General features: G+C 40.4%; 2 protein-coding genes across 3 annotated transcripts in view; one reads left to right on the top strand and one right to left on the bottom strand.

Annotated features, from left to right (window-relative positions):
* cacfd1 (calcium channel flower domain containing 1) overlaps positions 1-1426 on the top strand; it is a 14032-nt gene extending 12606 nt beyond the window's left edge. For both annotated transcript variants that reach the window (XM_062959638.1, XM_062959639.1), the window contains one exon: positions 1-1426. This exon is cut by the window's left edge and continues 1043 nt beyond it. The gene's annotated coding sequence lies outside the window, so the exon portion shown is untranslated.
* The window catches only part of slc2a6 (solute carrier family 2 member 6), a 17065-nt gene continuing 990 nt past the window's right edge, over positions 1426-17500 (bottom strand). The window contains exons 2-10 of the mRNA XM_062959637.1: positions 15713-15875; positions 11470-11676; positions 11152-11251; positions 9216-9427; positions 6638-6790; positions 4447-4555; positions 3546-3716; positions 3290-3429; positions 1426-1736 (exon numbers count right to left, since the gene is read on the bottom strand). Coding sequence (XP_062815707.1) covers positions 1566-1736; positions 3290-3429; positions 3546-3716; positions 4447-4555; positions 6638-6790; positions 9216-9427; positions 11152-11251; positions 11470-11676; positions 15713-15875 — 1426 coding nt within the window. The 3' untranslated portion in view covers positions 1426-1565. The remainder of the gene's footprint in view (positions 1737-3289; positions 3430-3545; positions 3717-4446; positions 4556-6637; positions 6791-9215; positions 9428-11151; positions 11252-11469; positions 11677-15712; positions 15876-17500) is intronic.

Here is a 17500-nt window from a genome sequence, read left to right as displayed (position 1 = left end):
TCCTTCAATGAGACCTGGGTTAAGGCATCAGACTTAAGAAACCACTCTTTCTGGCACCGATTGTCCTCAGATCCTTCAATAAGAACTGGGTTAAAGCATCAGACTTCAAAAACCATCCTTTCTGCTTATATCCTTCAGATTTACAATGAATTGAACACAATAAGGAGTTGAAGTCCAAAACATTTGGAGGGCCGAAGTTTGCCCATGCCTCATATAGGACATAGGATCCTTTTGCATCACTGTGGGATGGATGGATAGGTAAACAGAGGGATGAATGGATAGGTTGGATAGATAGATGGATGGATAGATGGCTAGATGGATAGATGGATAGATAGATATAGATGATCAATAGATGATAGATAGGTAAACAGAGGGATGAATGGATGGGTTGGATAGATAGATGGATGGATTGATAGATGGATAGATAGATATAGATGATCAATAGATGATAGGTAAACTGAGGGATGAATGGATGGGTTGGATAGATGGATGGATGGATGGATAGATAGATAGATAGATAGATAGATAGATAGATAGATAGATAGATAGATAGATAGAGATGATCAATAGATGATAGATAGGTAAACAGAGGGATGAATGGATGGGTTGGATAGATGGATGGATGGATGGATGGACAGACTGACGGACGGATGGATGGATAGATAGATAGATATAGATGATCAATAGATGATAGATAGGTAAACTGAGGGATGAATGGATGGCTTGGATAGATAGATGGATGGATTGATAGATGGATGGATGGACTGACGGACGGACGGATAGATGGATAGCTTGATAGATAGATAGATAGATAGATAGATAGATAGATAGATAGATAGATAGATAGAGATGATCAATAGATGATAGATAGGTAAACAGGGATGAATGGATGAGTTGGATAGATGGATGGATGGATAGATGGATGAATGGACGGACGGACGGATAGATGGATAGCTAGATAGATATATAGATATAGATGATCAGTAGATGATAGATAGGTAAACAGAGGGATGAATGGATGGGTTGGATAGATGGATGGATGGATGGATAGATAGATAGATAGATATCCTTCTCTTGCCCTGTTTGAATGTATAATCAGGGACAAGAATGAAGTCCGACCTCATTCTACACTATAGAATTAATTCAGTTTGATACCACTTTAACTCTCGTAGCTCATAGGAGCCATGTGTTCGACACAAGCAGCCTTGAGAAGTTATTTTCCATCCTACTGGGGATGTTGGGCTTTGTAGTTCTTTATTAGTAGCATAGGCTCTTCACCACTGTCCTTTTGTGTATGCCGTGAATAAACATGACCGTTCTACCTCCGGGTTTCCAAACCTCTTTGACGACCTCATCTCTGTGTATATATTTTGTCCCATATTCCTACAAAGTTCTGCTGAGCAATAAAAAAGAGAGTTATTATTGAGTCCGGTTCCGAACTTTATTTGTTGTCCGGAGAGTAAAGACGGGACCCCCAAAGGCCATGTAGTCCACCCCAAACTGCCCTGGGTGTAGAATCAAGGCAGTTTGGGGCCACAAAGCGTCCTGCATTGTCTTTTGGAAATTCACCTTCGTCCCCGGAAAGATTCCAGGAAGGATTTCCGTCCGGTGCGGAAGTAGGATTCAATGCGCTCCAAGGACCGTCCTCTGGTTTCGGGGATCAAATACGCAAAGATCAGGTTCACCACACAGATGACGCTGAAGAAGAAGAAAGGCGCTTCCAGGCCATACTTCACCTGGTTGACAAGGGAAAATATTACTACTACTACTACTACTACTTCACCTGGCCGATGAAAGAAATAATAGTCATTATTATGACCATTATTATTACCACTAGCTGTGCCCCGCCACGCGTTGCTGTGGTGAAGTATGGTGTTATGGGAAATAAAGTATTGAGGAATTGGTGGTAGTTAAGGTAAAGGGTCCCCTGGGCTGAGTGGGTTGCTAGGAGACCAAGTGAGCGGCAGCAATTGGATAAAACCCATTATTCCTCTCCCTCTAATTAGTACTTTATTTTTCTTTTCTTTTTGTTGTATCAACCTAGAGGCATGGATGAGGGGTTGTGCTGTCAATTTTCAAGGTTGTGGGGTGTTTACTTTTGTTGTTTTGTCCGCTGCCGTGATGCCATCACTCTTTTATATATATAGATTATATTTACCATTATAATGACCATTATTATTACTATCACTATTTCCATTATTATTACCATTATAGTTACCATTATTATGACCATTATAATGACCATTGTTATTACTATTATTACCCTTATTTTTACCATTATATTTACCATTATAATGACCATTATTATTACTATTATTATTTCCATTATTATGACCATTATATTTACCATTATTATGACCATTATTATTCCTATTATTACCATTATATTTACCATTATAGTGACCATTATTATTACTATTATTACCATTATATTTACCATTATAGTGACCATTATTATTACTATGATTATTACCATTATTATTACAATTATATTTAAAATTATTATGACCATTATAATGATCATTATTACTATCATTATTACCCTTATTATTACCATTATATTTACCATTATAATGACCATTATTATTACTATTATTACCCTTATTATTACCATTATATTTACCATTATAATGACCATTATTATTACTATTATTATTACCATTATTATTACCATTATACTGTATTTACAATTATTATGACCATTATAATGATCATTATTATTACTATTATTACCCTTATATTTACCATTATTATTACCATTATTATTACCATTATATTTACCATTATTATGACCATTATTATGACCATTATTATTACCATTATAATGGCCATTATTATTACTATTATTGCCATTATTATTACTTTTATATTTACCATTATTATGACCATTATTATTATCAATATTATTACCATTATAATGACCATTATTATGACCATTATTGTTACTATTATTATTACATTACTATTATGTTACCATTATAATGACCATTATTATTACTATTATTACCATTATTATGACCATTATTATTACTATTATTATTACCATTATTATTGCCATTACATAGAACAACATTTGATCTGGTAGCCTTTTTAACAATGTCTTTCAAGAGGTTGCCTCTGATTTATTATTATTACTAGTTTAGGTAGGTTGTGGGTGAACTACAATTCACATCATGCCTGGTGAATCCCGAGAAATTCCCATCAGTAATTAATGTTTGTGATGTTGGGCAAGTTTCTTCTGGCTGCATCATGGGTGGGGTTTATTGTTATTATTGCTTGCTCAACTTACCAGCAGAAATGCTTTGGTCATGGCAAAAGCGGTCAACCAACTTGCAAGGACACAAAGTCCGGAAACAACACCTCGGGTCTTCAGTGGGAGAACCTCGGCCATCAGCAGCCAAGTGATGGGACCCCAGCCCATGGCGTAGCCTAGAAAAAAGCAAAGAAGGGTCTTGAAGAACCCTAGAGTTGGAGGAGACCCCAAGGACACCATCCAAGCCAATGGATCATGGTAGACCTCCATAATATGTCCTGCTGTTCCATACCGATGATGAAGAACATCGTGGCGATCAAAGGAATAACGGTGATCCCATTTGCCAGATGGCTGGAGAGAACTTCATGGCTGCCGTTGACCATCACGGTGGAGGAATTGTGAGACAGTGGTACGAAGTAGATGTACAGGCCCAAAGTCAAGTTGGAGAAGAACATCACGATGGCTGGCAAGAAGAAAGACATGATTTATTTAATGCATTCCTTTGCCAAGTCCTCACCTTGCCATACGTCAACAAGACACCAGATCCCATCGAATCATGGAAACATCATTATTATTATTATTATTATTATTATTATTATTATTATTATTATTATTATGGCACCAGATCCCATCTGATCATGGAAACTGGGAGACCAATAAGGAAGCTGAGGTTCTGTAGGCTCTATTTCAGAAGAAGGGACCCACCAAACCATATCTTGGCCAAGAAAATCCTACAAAGTTCATGGAGTCATCATAAGTCAACACCAAAGCACCAGATCCCATCTGATCGTGGAAACTGGGAGACCAATAAGGAAGCTGAGGTTCTGTAGGCTCTACTTCAGAAGAAGGGACCCACCAAACCATATCTTGGCCAAGAAAATCCTACGAAGTTCATGGGGTCATCATAAGTCAACACCAAAGCACCAGAACACATCTGATTGTGGAAACTAAGCAGCATCAGACCTGGTTAAGATTAGGATGGGGACCACTAATGAATACAAGGCTCTGTAGGCTCTATTTCAGAGGAAGGAATTAGCCAAACCACCAAGCCCAAGAGAACCCTGTGGAATTCATGGGGTCACCATAAGTTTGTAGTCCCTAGGAGACTATCCAAAGCTTAGTTTGATCCTGCATCTTAACACACAGGTGCATGAATGAAACAAAGTGAATGAAGATGAAGATGGAAGCTCAACCTGAGATGCAGAGAAGAAGTCTCCTCCCAACTTTGTCCACCGAAAAGGCCGCAACCAGCACCGACACCAAGCGGACGGCTCCGACGATAACCGTATCGTACTTCGGCGGCTGGGAAGACACAAAGATCATGGGGGTTGTTGTTCAACCTTGAGTCATGGTGGTTAAAATGATATCAAAGTTGTGTTAATTACGGGTGTGCTATTCGGCTAAATGCCGTTCCAAGTCTCAGTGTCCAGATTTCGGCGCCCTTCTCCGATCCGTATTTCGGGAGTCTCACAAATTCAGGCAGGCAAATATCTGTTTTTCAATCTGGCAGCCAGAAGATCCGTTTTTGCTTAGGGAAGATCCGATCCATTGGTGGCAATGAGAGAACTTCCCAGGCTTCCCTTTTCGTTGTTTTAGAGCATCAGTCTTAAGAAACCACCTTTTTTGGCATTGTTTCTCCTTATATCCTTCAATAAGACTTGGCTTAAGGCATCAGACTTAAGAAACCACCTTTTCTGGCATTGTTTCTCCTTATATCCTTCAATAAGACTTGGCTTAAGGCATCAGACTTAAGAAACCACCTTTTCTGGCATTGTTTCTCCTTATATCCTTCAATAAGACTTGGCTTAAGGCATCGTTTCTCCTTAGAATCTTCAATGAGACCTGAGTTTAAGGCATCAGACTTAAGAAACCACCTTTTCTGGCATTGTTTCTCCTTATATCCTTCAATAAGACTTGGCTTAAGGCATCAGACTTAAGAAGCCACCTTTTCTGGCATCGTTTCTCCTTATATCCTTTAATAAGACCTGAGCTTAAGGCATTGTTTCTCCTTAGAATCTTCAACGAGACCTGGGTTTAAGGCATCTGACTTAAGAAACCACCTTTTTCTGGGATCGTTTCTCCTCAGATCCTTCAATAAAACTTGGGTTAAGACATCAGACTTAAGAAGCCACCTTTTCTGGCATTGTTTCTCTTTATATCCTTCAATAAGACTTGGCTTAAGGCATCAGACTTAGGAAGCCACCTTTTCTGGCATCGTTTCTTCTTATATCCTTCAATAAGACCTGGATTTAAGGCATCAATCTTCAGAAACCACTTTTTCTGGCATCATTTCCTCTTGAGATTCTTCAATAAGAACTGGGTTAAAGCATCAGACTTCAGAAAGCATAGTTTCTGCTTATATCCTTCAATAAGACCTGGGTTTAAGGCATCGAACTTCAGAAACCACTCTTTCTGGGATCATTTGCCCTCAACACTTTTTCAATGAAGCTAGACTTAAGTCACCCTTTTTAAACACTTATTTCAATGGGAGCCACGCCACCCGAAGGAGCATTAATAGCCTCTCTGTGCTCTACGTGGCTGCCTCTCTGCGCTACACGTGTAGCCGAATGAAAATGAAAGTAGCCATGGTTGGTAACTGTGTGGTCTATTGTGGATGGGAAAAAAATGCCGATACAGCTGACTGAAAGGGCCAAACCAGCCGGAGCCCAGTACGGACCAGTACGGATGTTCCATTGGATAGCACGGCCTGTCCTAGAAGGACTGGGTTAGGGATGAATTGGGAAATATGGCAGTGCTGTTGGGTTGGCCGAGCACTCCAAAGATCTCAAAAGGTAAGAATAGAAAAACACAAGCCAAGATCCAAGGGGGATGTCCTGTTAGGGATTCCTCTTCTTCAGAAGAGGAAAGGGAGCAGGAAAGTGTTCATGACTCAAAGGGGCAGTCGGAATCTGAGGAGGAGATTTTGCAAGTACCTACATTTCAGGAAAGGTGAAAGAAAACAGAGGAAAGACATCATTCAGCTAGAATAGCTGCCGGAAATGCAGCTAAGTAATTGGGAATCGCCCTAGCAGCTGTGGGTGAATTCAGGGCTATAAATCAGAAACAGGTGCAGTCAGCTCTTGCTGGTAACAAAGTGACTCTAAAGCCTAAGCCTTTGCTCCCCTTGTGCCTGCTTTGAGTCTGCATCTGGGAAACTGCTCCTAAGGATTTATTGCTGTTTCTTTGTCTGAAGTAAGACTGCTACTTGATTTGGGAATTTATCAGACTTAAGAACTGTGTTTGCCCTACAACTTCCTTGCTTTCTTTTGCATTATACCCCTGAGTGTGCTGTTCTTTATGTTTTGCTGAAGTAAAGCAGTTTTCATTTACTTACCACAGTGTTTTAAGGCTGTTCTTGGAAGACAAAACAGGGCATGTCCTTACCAAGATGACTGCTGTTTGTCCAAAGATGACCTCCAAATACACCAAGATGGGAGTGACGCCCGACAACTGTTGCAAGAATCTCATCAGCAATGTGATGGCGATCGGCTTGCGGATGTAAGGCTTCTTGATCTCGGCCCACGACATGGGCTCGCTCTACGGAGAGGCCGAGACCCAACCAAGAAAATGAAAAAATATCATCATTCACAATGAGACAGATTATATTGTGAAAGAAGGTAGACATATAGACTCTATAGCTACCGTATATACTCGAGTATAAGCCGACCCGAGTATAAGCCGAAGCATCTAATTTCACCACAAAAAACTGGGATAACTTATTGACTCGAGTATAAGCCGAGGGTGGGAAATGTAGCAGCTACGGGTAAACTTCAAAATAAAAATAGATACCAATAAAATTTCATTAATTGAGGCATCAGTGGGTTAAATGTTTTGAATATTTACCGTATTTCAAAGAAAAACAATAAACTAGCTCTATAAGTGGAAAAGTAGGGGCAACAAAAACAATATGGTGTCAACAATAACCTAATAATAATAATAATAATAATAATAATAATAATAATAATAATAAAAAACTTCATTTGGATCCCACCCTATCTCCCATGGGGACTCAGGCCGGCTTCCAACATAGTAACAGGCAAACATATAATGCCTACATAAACAATGCAGAGCTAGATATAGATCTATCATGATATATACTAATATCACCCCCTGAAACCTTTGCAAATCCTCTCTCTATATGCATTTTCCTCCTGCAATATTTGCAAGCCCGATTTATCAATGTTTATATCTATCTAGACATCTGTATGTGTGTGCGCGCATGTGCATTTTCCCTCTGCACTTGCAAACATGTGAGGGTAAAATTCATATAAAATTCATATATAAAATTAACGTATACATATAGGAACAGATATACAGGTACATGGAAATCTCTAGTTATCTATATTTACATAGGGTTTGCAAAGACCTGTAATTCATATATTAATGTATTTGTAGGGGGAACATCTATATAAATATTTAGAAGCTTTGGGGCATGCATTTTCCCAAGGAAGAAATGCAAGCAAAGCCCCCCTAAAACAACTTTGGCCTCTTTTCTCCTGCCCTTTCCCACCTCTTTTAACTCTAAAAGTAGCCAGAAAAGGCTTTTTAAAACTTCTCTCCCCCTCCCAAAAAAAACCATCTCATTTTTGTTTCCTTAGGAATAAAAAGAAATACACACCTTCTGTTGCTCTCTTTTCCCTCCTTCCCTCCCTTTGGACTCAAATGTTCTTGCAATAATAGTAGTAGTAATAATAATAGTAATAGTAATTAATCGTGCAAATTTGCAAGAATATCTTTTTTTTTTCTTCCCCTTCTGCCCATGCAATCTGGCTTGCACGGGTTTCTCTCACACTCTCCTTTCGCTTTTGAAAACATTCGCTTCTTCTCTGTCTCTCTCTCAAAAAAATATAAGATAACCAGCCTGGGAGGAGAAGCAGAGGAGGGAGGTTTTGGAAAAGAAAACATACTGTCTTTGGTACCATATTGTCTTTGTTAATGTAAACATATTGTCTTCCACCAAGAGTTCAACAGTTAATCATTTGTCTCTGGTCATCAGTGTCAGCTGTTCAAAAATTCTCGTCAGCAACTTTTAATTACAGTTCAGGAATTTTCCTTTTGTAGTTTTTCAGTCTTCATTTCATAGGACGGCATCTCCAAGCCCCAACCAAACCAAACATCATATATTCATGACTTTATCTCCACCGTGACTATTGTAGGTCCCGGCAGTGGACACTAGGCATGTCCGATCGATGAAAAAATGTTTCAATTCTCGTTCCTAAAGTAGGGGGCGCTGGCGCTTCGATATAGAAAGTATTTCCGATTTTTTCACCCAAAAGTTTCGGATATTTCTGAAAATTCGTAATGATTCTAAATGTTTCTAAAATGGTGGATGCGCATGCGCAATCGCAAAAAAAAAAGGAACCTGAGGGGGGGGGGGCTTTTACAGGGCTCTCCCGCCCTCATTTCTTGAGCTATCCTCATCAAATTTGCAAGTTGTGCAAAGATACTTTGAAAACTAGAAATTCCCTTGCTATATTTGTAAGCAAGAAGGACACTGGAAATCAATGGTGTCTCTGGCTATGTAATCCCACAAGCCTCAACCCAATGCCTTCCATTAGAAATGGACCAGTGACCAGCACGCCAAGCAATGCCCTGGAAAGGAGTGCAAAGATACTTTGAAAACTAGAAATTTCCTTCCTAAGAGAAAGAACCAGCAACAAAACCCTTTGCGTCCATCGTGGAAGCTAAGCTCCCATTCAAGGTAGGTTGCAGAAACAAAAATATTTAAAAAAATATATTTAAAAATTTGGGGAGGGGGAAATAATTAACGAAACATTAAGAGACAATTAGAGAATGGGCCAACAATGGTTCGAATTACATTGCTGGTTACGCTGTGAGACAATGTCTCTGAATGCGTATCAAAAAGCGAGAACAATCCGAAATAAATCCGATATACAATTCAAAACGATTTTTTGGACATGTCTAGTGGACACCTTAGAGCTTCCTCCCAACCGTCCCGTACCTGCTCCTGCACGCTCTCCTTGATGCGCTCGTATTCCCACCAGTAATCTACGTCTTCTCCTCTCAGCCATTTCAGGGCATTGAGGGCTTCGTCCTCCTTCCCTTTGGAGATGAGGAAACGAGGCGAGTCGGGCATGAAACAAAGGAAGACGGCCATCAGGATGACGGGGACCTCTCCGGCTACAGCCAGCCATCGCCAAGGGAGGACGAGACCTGGGATGGGAAGTGAAACAATAACGGTTGCGTCTACACCAGGTATGTCCAAGTAAGCATTTCATATAATAGTTTGTTTACATCAAGTTCCCAATTTCACCTATATTTTTGGACTTTACCTGGACATTGCATCACAATACTTCTATTCAATTCACCACCCACGCCTTTGATGAATGGGACTGCTCGCATCGGAAGGAAATCTGAATGTCTATAGCCAAACCCACTCACATCGGAAGGAAATCTGAATGTCTACAGCCAAACCCACTCGCATCGGAAGGAAATCTGAATGTCTATAGCCAAACCCACTCACATCGGAAGGAAATCTGAATGTCTACAGCCAAACCCACTCGCATCGGAAGGAAATCTGAATGTCTACAGCCAAACCCACTCGCATCGGAAGGAAATCTGAATGTCTATAGCCAAACCCACTCACATCGGAAGGAAATCTGAATGTCTACAGCCAAACCCACTCGCATCAGAAGGAAATCTGAATGTCTACAGCCAAACCCACTTGCATCGGAAGGAAATCTGAATGTCTACAGCCAAACCCACTCGCATCGGAAGGAAATCTGAATGTCTACAGCCAAACCCACTCGCATCGGAAGGAAATCTGAATGTCTACAGCCAAACCCACTCACATCGGAAGGAAATCTGAATGTCTATAGCCAAACCCACTCACATCGGAAGGAAATCTGAATGTCTATAGCCAAACCCACTCACATCGGAAGGAAATCTGAATGTCTATAGCCAAACCCACTCGCATCGGAAGGAAATCTGAATGTCTACAGCCAAACCCACTCACATCGGAAGGAAATCTGAATGTCTACAGCCAAACCCACTCGCATCAGAAGGAAATCTGAATGTCTACAGCCAAACCCACTTGCATCGGAAGGAAATCTGAATGTCTACAGCCAAACCCACTCGCATCGGAAGGAAATCTGAATGTCTACAGCCAAACCCACTCGCATCGGAAGGAAATCTGAATGTCTACAGCCAAACCCACTTGCATCGGAAGGAAATCTGAATGTCTATAGCCAAACCCACTCACATCGGAAGGAAATCTGAATGTCTATAGCCAAACCCACTCGCATCGGAAGGAAATCTGAATGTCTACAGCCAAACCCACTCGCATCTGTAGGAATCAGCATTTCTACAGCCAAAACCCACCCTCTGTCATTTTTGCATGATTGTATTAATATATGTTGTTTCGTTTCTCTGGGTCTGGAATCACCAGCCCAGCCCTCTTAATGGGCCATGTCATGTTCATCCCATAGAACAATAGCCTTCCTGGGTAGGGCCAGAGATGCCCTCAATCATTTTATTGTTTTTCCTGTCAATAAAGAGGAACTTCACCTGTCTGTCGCCACTCAAATCACCCATTATAAACAGCCATGCAAGATGTGATTGGTCAGAATTAGATGCCTGGCTCGGCTTATGCCAGCTTGTATATAAAAAGGGCTATGAAACTGTATTCTGGATGCTATCTACTTTGTGAATGAATCACTAGCTAGCGTCTTATCCTTGGCTGAAAATCACCTTGTCACCTTGCTTGCTGGCTAATCTCAATTGAGCCAACTCCCCACAATCTCATCCTATTGAATCATGACACTCCAAGTGGTGCTAAACCGGGTTAATTTAACAGTGTAGATCCACCCGTTGTTCATCCCAGTAAGATCGTGCTATCTCAGTCTTTCCAGATTCCAAGATTCGAACCCTGTACTTGCCTAAAGCGTACAAGAAAAGTGCACCTAGGACGGCCATGATTTGAGGGCACGAACCCAACGCTCCTCGGACTCTGGGGTGACAGATCTCGGAAATATAGACCTGGAAGCAAAGAAAGCAGGTAAGCAATGCTACTAAAGCAGGGTGAGAAGGGAGGAATATAAGTACTGTAAACAAGTAAAGAAATAAAAATTATGAGAATGCCTGTTATTTGTTCATCTTGAAAAGCATCCAAGTATTGAGACATGTATATACAGTTTGGAAATGTACAGAATATATACATGCATCTATAGATTGAATGAAGGTGTGGTTTTACGTACCGGGATCGAAGCGGAAGTCACGCCGCCTGCAAAGCCGGTCAGCACCCGACCCACTAAGAGCATCCAGATTTCTTGGGCACCGGCCATGAAAAAATACCCAAAGACTGATGGGATGGCAGAGAGCATGATGCTCAGCTTTCGGCCAAGGCGGTCATTGAAATACATGGTGCCCAGTCCGCCGGCCGCGACTCCCAACATAAACACGGACTGAAATATCAAGACAGAGACAGAGAAACACAATCTGGAGGTGCGTCTCAACGTAGTTTGACCTCACTTGGACTGCAATGGCATTAGAGGAGATGTCTTCCCTACTCATTGGTAGGGAAGACAGACCTAAGGAAACTACAGCTCCCAAAATTCTATAGTCTCGAGCCAGGGTGGTTCAAGTGAAGTCAAAGTGCCTTAACTTGACAGTACAAGTGCACTCCGAATCACAACACTGGGCTCCTTTCTGGTGCCTCCGGCTTCCCCAATATTTTGCATTGATGAGAGTGAGGCATCCAAAACTACCACTAAATAATAATAATAATAATAATAATAATAATAATAATAATAATGCGAAATTTTGTTTTTGTTTTCCCATACAGCTTCAGGTCATCCATGTACATCAGATGACCTGAAGCTGTATGAGAAAACGAAAACAAAATTTCGCATCTGATGTACATGGATGACCTGAAGCTGTATGGGAAAACGGAAACTGAAATCCAGTCTCTGACCAACACTGTCCGAATTTTTAGCACTGGTATCAGCATAGAGTTTGGCTTGGACAAATGTTCGACAGTGGCATTGAAGAAGGGAAAAATCATTGAAAGTGGGGGCATAAATATGCCTAATGGCCAAACAATAAAGTGTCACCAGCCAGAGGCCTATAAATATCTGGGCATATTACAGCTGGACAACATCAAGCATGAACATGTGAAAACTGTGGTCAGCAAAGAATACACACAAAGGGTCAGAAAAATTCTCAAAAGCAAGCTCAATGGAGGCAACACCATCAAGGCCATAAACACCTGGGCCATACCTGTCATAAGAGATACTGCTGGCATTATAAACTGGACACAGGCGGAACTGGACAATTTGGACAGAAAAACAAGAAAACTCATGACCATTCATCATTCTCTGCACCCTGGCAGTGAAGTTGACCGGCTGTATCTGCCTAGAAGATCAGGGGGCAGAGGACTCTTACGAGTAAAACAAGCAGTCAAAGAAGAAGAACATGCCCTGGCAGAAGATGTAAAACAAAGTGAAGAACCTGCTTTGATTGAAGTCCAAAATCAGAAACTCCTCAAAGCACAGCAGACAAAAAACTAGTACAAGAAAACCGCACTACAAACTAGAGCTGACAGGTGGCACAACAAAACATTGCATGGAAAGTTCCTTGACAAAATTGAAGGAAAAACTGATAAGGAGAAGACCTGGCTCTGGCTCACAAATGGGACCCTGAAGAAGGAGACAGAAGGCCTGATCCTTGCAGCCCAGGAGCAAGACATCAGAACAAATGCAATTAAGGCCAAGATCGAAAAATCAGCTGATGACCCAAAATGCAGACTCTGCAAGGAAACCGACGAAACCATGGATCATATCCTCAGCTGCTGTAAGAAAATCGCACAGACAGACTACAAACAGAGGCACAACTATGTGGCCCAAATGATCCATTGCAACGTATGCCTCAAGTACCACCTCCCAGCAGCAAAGAACTGGTGGGATCACAAACCAGCAAAGGTCGTGGAAAATGAACATGCAAAGATACTGTGGGACTTCCGAATCCAGACTGACAAAGTTCTGGAACACAACACACCAGACATCACAGTTGTGGAAAAGAACAAGGTTTGGATCATTGATGTCACCATCCCAGGTGACAGTCGCATTGACGAAAAACAACAGGAAAAACTCAACCGCTATCAGGACCTCAAGATTGAACTGCAAAGACTCTGGCAGAAACCAGTGCAGGTGGTCCCGGTGGTGATGGGCACACTGGGTGCCGTGCCAAAAGATCTCAGCCGGCATTTGGAAACAATAGACATTGACAAAATTACGATCTGCCAACTGCAAAAGGCCACTCGATTGAGACCTGCACGCACCTTCCGAAAATACATCACACAGTCCTAGACACTTAGGAAGTGTTCGACTTGTGATTTTGTGATACGAAATCCAGCATATAGATCTCGTTTGCTGTGTCATACTGTCTTTGTGTCACTAATAATAATAATAATAATAATAATAACAACAACAACAACAACAACAATAATACATCACACCGTCCTAAACGCTTGGGACGTTTTCGACTTGTGATTTTGTGAAACGAAATCCAGCCTATATACCTCGTTTGCTGTGTCATACTATGTCTTTGTGTCATAATAATAATAATAATAATAATAATAATAATAATAATAATAATAATGTATTTGTGTAATAATAACAATAATAATAATAATAATAATAATAATAATAATAATAATAATAATAATAAATCACAGTCCTAAACACTTGGGAAGTGTTCGACTTGTGATTTTGTGATATGAAATACAGCATATAGATCTCGTTTGCTTTGTCATACTGTCTTTGTGTCACTAATAATAATAATAATAATAATAACAACAACAACAACAACAATAATAATACATCACACCGTCCTAAACGCTTGGGAAGTTTTCGACTTGTGATTTTGTGAAACGAAATCCAGCCTATATACCTCGTTTGCTGTGCCATACTATGTCTTTGTGTCATAGTAATAATAATAATAATAATAATAATAATAATAATAATAATAATAATGTATTTGTGTCATAATAATAATAATAATAATAATAATAATAATAATAATAATAATAATAATAATAATAATAAATCACACAGTCCTAAACACTTGGCAAGTGTTTGAGTTGTGATTTTGTGATATGAAATACAGCATATAGATCTCGTTTGCTGTGTCATACTGTCTTTGTGTCACTAATAATAATAATAATAACAACAACAACAACAACAACAACAATAATAATACATCACACCGTCCTAAACGCTTGGGAAGTTTTCGACTTGAGATTTTGTGAAACGAAATCCAGCCTATATACCTCGTTTGCTGTGCCATACTATGTCTTTGTGTCATAGTAATAATAATAATAATAATGTATTTGTGTCATAATAATAATAATAATAATAATAATAATAATAATAATAATAAAAAATCACACAGTCCTAAACACTTGGGAAGTGTTCGACTTGTGATTTTGTGATATGAAATACAGCATATAGATCTCGTTTGCTGTGTCATACTGTCTTTGTGTCACTAATAATAACAACAACAACAACAACAACAACAACAACAATAATAATACATCACACTGTCCTAAACGCTTGGGAAGTTTTCGACTTGTGATTTTGTGAAACGAAATCCAGCCTATATACCTCGTTTGCTGTGCCATACTATGTCTTTGTGTCATAGTTATAATAATAATAATAATAATGTATTTGTGTCATAATAATAATAATAATAATAATAATAATAATAATAATAATAATAATAATAAATCACACAGTCCTAAACACTTGGGAAGTGTTCGACTTGTGATTTTGTGATATGAAATACAGCATATACATCTCGTTTGCTGTGTCATACTGTGTCTTTGTGTCAATATAATAATACTAATAATAATAATAACAACAACAACAACAACAATAATAATACATCACACCGTCCTAAACGCTTGGGAAGTTTTCGACTTGTGATTTTGTGAAACGAAATCCAGCCTATATACCTCGTTTGCTGTGCCATACTATGTCTTTGTGTCATAGTTATAATAATAATAATAATAATAATAATAATAATAATAATAATGTATTTGTGTCATAATAATAATAATAATAATAATAATAATAATAATAATAATAATAATAATAATAATAATAATAATAAAAAATCACACAGTCCTAAACACTTGGGAAGTGTTCGACTTGTGATTTTGTGATATGAAATACAGCATATACATCTCGTTTGCTGTGTCATACTGTGTCTTTGTGTCAATATAATAATAATAATAATAATAATAACAACAACAACAACAATAATAATAATGATAATATATCACAGTCCTAAACACTTGGCAAGTGTTTGGGTTGTGATTTTGTGATAAGAAATCCAGCATATAGATCTCGTTTGCTGTGTCATACTCTGTCTTTGTGTCAATAATAATAATGATGATGATAATTGAAAGAATTGACTTTTTTCCAGGACCATGAAGCTTACCCCAAACCATGATGCCGTGTCCTCGTCGAGTTTCAAATCCGGGCTGGGAGATTTTGCCAAAGCTGGGATGACCGGCGAGGTGTAGACTAAAGCGAAGCCGAAATTGAAGTTTCCCAACACAGCTGCAAAAGCGGCGAGGAAAAGTCTCCGGTTTTGAAGCGTGCTAAGAAGTAGAGACGAGAAGGTCCATGAGGTCCTCCAAGGTGACCAAAGGCATGTTGTGAATTCCCGAGTGGGCTATTCTCCTTTTATTTCACATACAGCTACTTTTTAACCATACCAAAATTGCGCTATTGCACTAAAGAAGCCCCATGACCAAATGAACTCGCTGTCTGAAAGGTTGGTAGTTCGAATCCGGGGAGCGGAGTGAGCTCCCACTGTCAGCCCCAGCTTCTGCCAACCTAGCAGTTCGAAAACATGCAAATGTGTGAGTAGATCAATAGGTACCGCTCCGGCGGGAAGGTAACGGCACTCTATGCAGTCATGACCTTGGAGGTGTCATGACCTTGGAGGTGTCTACAGACAACGGAGCTGGGTGAGCTCCCGCTGTCAGCCCCAGCTTCTGCCAACCTAGCAGTTCGAAAACATGCAAATGTGTGAGTAGATCAATAGGTAGGACAGTAATAGGCACTCAATGCAGTCATGCTGGAAACAAGACTTTGGAGGTGTCTATGGACAACAGAGCTGGATGAGCTCCCACTGTCAGCCCCAGCTTCTGCCAACCTAGCAGTTCGAAAACATGCAAATGTGTGAGTAGATCAATAGGTAGGACAGTAATAGGCACTCAATGCAGTCATGCTGGAAACAAGACCTTGGAGGTGTCTATGGACAACAGAGCTGGATGAGCTCCCGCTGTCAGCCCCAGCTTCTGCCAACCTAGCAGTTCGAAAACATGCAAATGTGTGAGTAGATCAATAGGTAGGTCAATAATAGGCACTCAATGCAGTCATGCTGGAAACAAGACTTTGGAGGTGTCTACGGACAACAGAGCTGGATGAGCTCCCGCTGTCAGCCCCAGCTTCTGCCAACCTAGCAGTTCGAAAACATGCAAATGTGTGAGTAGATCAATAGGTAGGTCAATAATAGGCACTCAATGCAGTCATGCTGGAAACAAGACTTTGGAGGTGTCTACGGACAACAGAGCTGGATGAGCTCCCGCTGTCAGCCCCAGCTTCTGCCAACCTAGCAGTTCGAAAACATGCAAATGTGTGAGTAGATCAATAGGTACCGCTCCGGCGGGAAGGTAACGGCACTCTATGCAGTCATGACCTTGGAGGTGTCATGACCTTGGAGGTGTCTACAGACAACGGAGCTGGGTGAGCTCCCGCTGTCAGCCCCAGCTTCTGCCAACCTAGCAGTTCGAAAACATGCAAATGTGTGAGTAGATCAATAGGTAGGACAGTAATAGGCACTCAATGCAGTCATGCTGGAAACAAGACCTTGGAGGTGTCTATGGACAACAGAGCTGGATGAGCTCCCGCTGTCAGCCCCAGCTTCTGCCAACCTAGCAGTTCGAAAACATGCAAATGTGTGAGTAGATCAATAGGTAGGACAGTAATAGGCACTCAATGCAGTCATGCTGGAAACAAGACTTTGGAGGTGTCTATGGACAACAGAGCTGGATGAGCTCCCGCTGTCAGCCCCAGCTTCTGCCAACCTAGCAGTTCGAAAACATGCAAATGTGTGAGTAGATCAATAGGTAGGTCAATAATAGGCACTCAATGCAGTCATGCTGGAAACAAGACCTTGGAGGTGTCTACGGACAACGGAGCCGGGTGAGCTCTCGCT

Source organism: Anolis carolinensis, unplaced genomic scaffold, assembly GCF_035594765.1.
Source record: "Anolis carolinensis isolate JA03-04 unplaced genomic scaffold, rAnoCar3.1.pri scaffold_7, whole genome shotgun sequence".
Taxonomy (NCBI): domain Eukaryota; kingdom Metazoa; phylum Chordata; class Lepidosauria; order Squamata; family Dactyloidae; genus Anolis; species Anolis carolinensis.
This window is presented reverse-complemented; position numbering and strand designations above follow the sequence as displayed.